At 57.6% G+C, this 6,500-nt stretch overlaps 1 protein-coding gene across 4 annotated transcripts in view; it reads left to right on the top strand.

The window, feature by feature from the left end:
- The first annotated feature begins 357 nt into the window (after positions 1-357).
- The window catches only part of LMAN1L (lectin, mannose binding 1 like), a 12,414-nt gene continuing 6,271 nt past the window's right edge, over positions 358-6,500 (top strand). For 3 of the 4 annotated variants that reach the window (XM_017519575.2, XM_017519573.2, XM_017519574.2), the window contains exons 1-6: positions 508-811; positions 2,965-3,119; positions 3,235-3,342; positions 3,439-3,497; positions 5,542-5,641; positions 5,973-6,093. In XM_017519575.2, the coding sequence (XP_017375064.1) occupies positions 598-811; positions 2,965-3,119; positions 3,235-3,342; positions 3,439-3,497; positions 5,542-5,641; positions 5,973-6,093 (757 nt within the window). In that variant the 5' untranslated portion in view covers positions 508-597. Of the gene's footprint in view, positions 446-507; positions 812-2,964; positions 3,120-3,234; positions 3,343-3,438; positions 3,498-5,541; positions 5,642-5,972; positions 6,094-6,500 lie in introns of those variants that run through there. The other variant, XM_037735239.1, reaches the window with a different exon arrangement.

Genomic DNA, 6,500 nt, shown 5'->3' on the forward strand with positions numbered 1-6,500 from the left:
TTCAAATTTCCCCAATATCTTTTCTTTTTTCCCAGTTGGGTTAAAATTTGGCTGCAAACAAGGTCTGCAGGTCACATCTATTTGCTGTCTCTGAAGACCCCCTTACTTTTCTTCATGTAATGCGTTTGTTAGGGAACCAGGCTGCTAGGAAGCATGAACCTGGGGGAATGCAGGAGGGGGAGAGAGGGGTCAGGAAGGGGAGGAGGATCGTGGCCAGAATAGACAGGCCATCCATGCTGGGGGACACAGGCAGGACGTGGAGGCCTGTCTCCCTGCCTGGGAGGGAATGCCAAGGCTGCTGAAGGATGGGGCCTGACCCTGAGCACCCCTCCTCCCCTCTGCATCCAGCTGCAAGATGTGAGCCGAGATAGAAAGACGGCCTGAGCCAGGAGCAGGGGCAGACCTCAGGTTGTCGAGGGATCCCGCTGCCCACGTCACACGGGAGGTGAGGGAGGGGTGGGGCCTGAGGCCTAGAAAGAGCAGGATGCGTATGCAGGAGAGGGAGGGAGAGGACAGTGCCACAACCCAGCTCCAGGCCAGTCCCCAGCTCCTCCCTGCCTGGCCCGATCTCAGGAGCCCCTCCCTGGCCTCCCAGCTATGATCTACCCCAGGGCCCAGACATCAGGCGCCTTCACAATGCCAGCAGTCAGTGGTCCAGATCCCTTGTTCTGCCTTCTCCTCCTGCTCCTGACCCCCCACAGCCCTGAGGCGGGGCGTCCTCCTCTGCGCAGGTTTGAGTACAAGTTCAGCTTCAAAGGCCCAAGGCTGGCATTGCCTGGGGCTGGAATACCCTTCTGGAGCCATCATGGAGGTGAGGGGCAGGGGTGGGGACCCGCCATGCCCAGCGTCCCTCAAAGTACTGGAGGGGCTGTGACTTGGTGGGGAATGGGTCTGTCACGGCCATCCTTTGTCCAGGGTGGGGCAGGGCTTGGGTCAGTGCCAGGGGCCCCAGGACCTCTCCCAGGCTTGTCTCCTGCTCCACTGCCCTGATACCCCCCACCCCCACCCAGGCTCAGTTTCTCCTCTGTTTCTCTGCCCCAGGACTTCTCTCTTCTTCTCTGCCTCTCCTTGGACCCCTGGCCTTCCTCTGCCTCTCTGACCTGTGAACACACACACAAATGCTCACACACACACATGCTCACACACTAAGTCCCAGACACACAGGAACAAGGCAATGTGGACCAGCACAAACCTACGCTCTCCCGGCTCCATCCCGTCGGGCCTGTGGTTAGAACTGGGGGCTACCTGGAGGGAGGCATCCTCATCCCAGCTGCGAGGGCAGCAGCCCTTCCCTGTATGTGTGTTGTGGGTGGAAGCAGGCATGAGAGCATCTTAGCCCACAGGTCTGTGATCAGGGCCTTCTACCTGACCTTGTTCCAAAAGGATTTGTGATGACGAAACTACACACTAGAGGGGAGCTTACATTAGGAGTGAGCAAGAACAATGGGGGTTAGAGTGGGGCCTGCAATAGTCTGGGAGCATGGCTTGTTTCCAAACATACACTGTGAGGTCTACCCACCTCAGAGTCAGGCCATGGATTGAATCCTGAGCTTCTTAGCAGGCAAAGCAAAGATAGAAAGCAGATCAGCTGTGGGTTTCTATGAGATGTGAGTGCTGAGAAAGGCATGATTCCTGACTCAGGCCAGGACAAAAATATATCTTTTAGATGATAGGCCCAGTCAGTAGGGTCTCTTCCGGTCCTCCTTCATAGAGACACATAAGGCAACAAAAGAGTGAGCTGTTTCTCACAGCACCAAGCCGGGCGCTGCCTCAGGACCTGGATGGCAAAGCCTATACAACACTCACTGCTCTGGGCCCGGCCAAGTCTGGGTGTCACAGCTCATGTGAGGGAGCAGAGGCACCTTCTCCAAGGTCACCCAGTAATGTGTGCATTGCATATGCATTCATTCGTTCACCCCGATGCTCCTCTGTGCCCAGCCCAGAGACACAGGGCCTCATAAGGCTGAAAGCGTAGTAGGCGGTGGACAATCTCTGCCTCCTGCAAGTCATTCAGAGGCAGTGGCAGCTTCCAGAGGCCCTGGGACGTGTGGCCTTGCAACTCTGCGCCTCCCCACCCCCAACCCTGGCCTTTGCAGAGCAAACGGGCTGGATTAGCAGCCTCCGGAACATCCTGGCAGGGTGTGGGCCCTGGGCCAGGTTCCAGGCTGGCAGGCTGGAGGGAGGGGGGCAAGTTGGAGTAGGGCCTCTGAGTTCCCTGCCCCTAGTTCCTGCCAAGTCTGCCTCAGTTTCTCTCCCATTCCTCCTTCCCACCAGGCAGAGCTCCTTCCTCCTCACCCCACCACCACCAGTGACAATCCTCACACACACGCTCTATCCTGAACCCTTTCCTCGCCAGCCTGCGGGCCCATTCTCACCTTCACACTTCGCTTTCCTGCATTCCTCACCTTGGAGTGTCCCCTTGGTCCTGTCCACCAGGAAGCTCTGGCCTCATTTGGCCACAGCCTGGAGTCCTGGGCCTCCCTGCAGTTACTCCCCCCCTTAAAGTCCTCTCCTGGGTTCTGTGGTCTCAGGCACTTCCATTTTTGTCACAAGGCCTCAGTTTCCTCATCTGAGAAATGGGAAGAGTTAGACACAAATCTCTCTCGTGGTGGAAAAAGCTTATACTTTGGAGTCATATGGAGCTGAATTCCAGACAATCCACTTGGTTCCTTAACTTTTCTGAGCCTCAGTTTCCTCCATCTGTTAGATGCGGTCTTACGAAAACAGACCACACACACTGCAGTGAGGCTTCACCGATGCGGACGGGGCTGGCATTCATTGCCCTCCCTGGCAAAGGCCCCTCCAGCTGTGCTGGGCTCTGACTCCCGATTCCTATGCGTCTCTGACTCCTGCCTCCCTGGCTAACCTTGACATTGTCTCTTCCGGAGCCCAGCCCAGGCCAGTGAGAGTGAAGGGGGAGGGGAGTATAGTGGGGCCTAGGGCCTGAGCTGCCCTGGTCCACAGACGCCATCCTGGGCCTGGAGGAAGTGCGGCTGGCACCATCCATGAGGAACCGGAGTGGCGCCGTGTGGAGCCGGGCCTCTGTCCCCTTCTCTGCCTGGGAAGTAGAGGTGCAGATGAGGGTAACAGGGCTGGGCCGCCAGGGAGCCCAGGGCATGGTGAGTGTCCTCTCCCGGACCTGACAGAGTGGGGTGGGTCAGGGAGGCGGGTGAGGAGCCCTGGGGTCCCAGGATCCCACACGGTCCCCTGAGCTAAGGGGCTGGGGACCTGCAGGCCGTGTGGTACACCCGGAGCAGAGGCCGTGTAGGCTCTGTCCTGGGGGCGATGGCCTCGTGGAATGGCATCGGGATCTTCTTTGACTCCTCAGCAGAGGATACCCAGGTGCGTAGTGGTCTCTGCCTGACAGCCCATCTGCCCGCCCACACCCTCCCCGTCCTGCCCTGCCCGCGGCTCAGGCTGCTTCTCACCTCCCTGCAGAACAGCCCAGCCATCCGTGTACTGGCCAGCGATGGACACACCCACTCCAAGCAGCCCGGGTAAGGGCCTGTCTGGACTGACCCCTCACCTCCATTCGTGCATTGGGAGGGTCCCACGCCCCCATCCAAGCCCCTGCCCCAGCCTCCAGCAGGGGGCCCACCCTCCCCTGGGCTGCCATCCTTGCTGGCCTCTCTCAGGTAGAACTCCGCCTCCCTGGGGCTTGATTCCTTCAACCCAACAGCCCCAGGGGAAATGAACGACAGAGGCTGGGGCCTGAGATGAGCATCTCTGCTCCCATGATCTCATCCCATCTCCAACACCCTCCGTAAGCGGGGATTATTTGTCCCGTTTACAGGTAAGGACAGTGAGCCCCAGAGAGAAGGACGCTGAGTGCAGAGCTGAACTTTGAGCCCAGACTTGCCCCTGGAGGGTCCCCGCCCTCCCTTCATAGCTGTCCCTTCCCTTTCCACTGATGATTTGGCTTCTGTCCCTCCCTGGCCCGGCTGCCTCCTCAGTAGCTGGGCCGGTTTGTCAGTGTCTCTCATCAACCTTCCCTCAGCTCATAACAATTAGAGTAATTGCCTGCATTTATGGAGTAAGCTGACGGTATGCCAGGCACAGCACCAAGCCCTTCTCATTCACTGTCTTAGTTAACCCTCATAACATTGTTATGAGGTAGTTTCAATTACCAACCTCATTTTAGAGATGGGAACGCCGTGGCTTGGAGAGATGAGATGGCTTGCCCAAGGTCACACAGCTCAAGGCGCAAACCCAGGTGGCTGCTCCGGGGCTGGCTTCTCCCCTGTCCTGTGCTGCCTTCCTCTTGGTGGAAGGTGGCACTGCCAGACGCTCTGCTGTGAGCAGTCAGTGTGTCCAGAGACACTCAGGGCTCAACGCTCTTCTTCTGACTCCCCAGAGCCTGCCGTGCGCCCTGTTGGGGAGGCAGGCTGGTCACATTGTCCTTGGCTGCTAAGACATGTCCAGGTCATCCATCCTGAGTCAGCTGCATTCTGAGCCCTGGCAGCTAAGAGAGGAAGGGGAAGCCGGAGGCACAAGGGACTTGGAATTTAAGACAAAGAGGGGCTGGGCGCAGTGGCTCATGCCAATAATCCTAGCACTTTGGAGGCCAAGGCGGGCGGATCACGTGTGGTCAGGAGTTCAAGACCAGCCTAACCAACATGGAGAAACCCCATCTCTACTAAAAAAAAACAACACAGAATTAGCTGGACGTGGTGGCATATACCTATAATCCCAGCTACTCTGGAGGTTGAGGCAGAAGAACTACTTGAAACCAGGAGGCAGAGGTTGCAGTCAGCCGAGATCGCGTCATTGAATTCCAGCCTGGGTGACAAAGCAAGACTCCATCTTGGAAAAAAAAGAGAGAGAGAGAAGAAGGAGGGAGGGAAGACTGATAGGAGAAGGTGGTGGGTCAGGGGGATGGAGGGCAGAAACTGCAGCATTGGTCGAGGCCTCTGTCTCCTTGGGGAAGGGCCACAGGGAGGCCCCTGGCCCCTTCTGTAAATCCAAGCCCCAACACTCCGCCAGTCAGGGCTTGCTCTCCGGGGCTGCTATCCTTGCTGGCCTCTCTCAACTTCTTCCACTGCGCCCTCTCTTCTGCCAAGGGAGCAGGCTACAGCAAGGGAGAGACTCAAGCTAGACAAGGGACATGTCCCATGCCAGTTCACCCAGTGGCACAGCAGATCTGGGCAGAGCAGCTTCCGGGACTGCCCTCACTGGCCAGGCCTTGAGTCGTGTGTATCCTGGCTGGATTCCAACTGCCCACAAGGGCTGGGAGCGGTGGCTCCCGCTTGTAATCCCAGCACTTTGAGACGCCAAGGTGGGCAGATTACTTGAGGTTAGGAGTTTGAGACCAACCTGGCCAACAAAGTGAAATGCCGTCTCTACTAAAAATACAAAAATTAGCCGGGCATGATGGTACATGCCTGTAGCTCAGCTACTTGGGAGGCTGAGGTGGGAGGATCACGTGAGCCCAGCAGAGAGAGGTTGCAGTAAGCCACAACTGCACAACTGCACTCCAGCCTGGGCAACAGAGGGACTCCTTCTCAAAAACAAACAACAACAAAAAAACCCAACTGCCCACAGGGATGGGGCCAGCCAAGTGCTGGGCTCCTGTCATCGGGACTTCCGGAACCAACCACACCCCTTCAGAGCACGGATCACCTACTGGGGGCAGAGGCTGCGCGTGAGTCACCCTTCCTGCTTGACAGGGCCCTGAGTTACAGAGCTGCTATGTGTGCGTGTCCACAGCCCCAACACACCGGTGCTTGTGACACCACGTGAGGTCCCTGGCACACATGGGCCAACATCCACAGGGGATCCTCCATCCCTACACAGAATCCTAACACTCACCCAGAGGACACAGACGTTAAGGGTTCCTGAGACCAGGAGCACCGGTCACCTCCATGCCATTCTGAGACCAAGCCTTAGGGCCGCCTGCCCTCCCATGGCCAGGGGAGCAAGGGAGTCAGCGGTAGGGATGACCCCCCACTGCTCACTCCCTCCGTGTTCCTCAGGTGTCCTTGAACAGCGGCCTCACTCCCCGTGATCCAGATGAGGTCTGTGTGGATGTGGGGCCCCTGCGTTTGGTCCCTGGAGGTTTCTTTGGGGTCTCAGCAGCCACAGGCACCCTGGCAGGTGAGGATCCCACCGGCTAGGGAAGAGCAGAAGGGCAGTGATGAAGGAATCATCCTGAGCCACCTTCTAAAGAGCACTGGGGTGGCATCAGCCACTTCGCCACGTGACCTGGACCTCCATGACCCTCGGGAGAAGTCACATCTGCCTTGAGACTTGCAAGTCTCAGATGGGATAAAACAAGAGACGCTTTGATTTCAGTGCTGAGCCCATAAGTGCCTCTAGCTGGGAGCTGTGGGGCCAGTGGAAGAGAGACAGCAAGGAGGGACATTTAGAAAAGTGGAGCAAAGAGATGTGATGCCACGGAGAGCCCACGGAGGATCCCGCAGCAGGAAAGCCAAGACAACCAGAGTGTGGGAGTCCTTGAATGCCAGGACCTTGATGTGATTTCTTTTTTTTTTTTTTTTTTT

Source organism: Cebus imitator, unplaced genomic scaffold (assembly GCF_001604975.1).
Source record: "Cebus imitator isolate Cc_AM_T3 unplaced genomic scaffold, Cebus_imitator-1.0 Scaffold757, whole genome shotgun sequence".
Classification (NCBI taxonomy): domain Eukaryota; kingdom Metazoa; phylum Chordata; class Mammalia; order Primates; family Cebidae; genus Cebus; species Cebus imitator.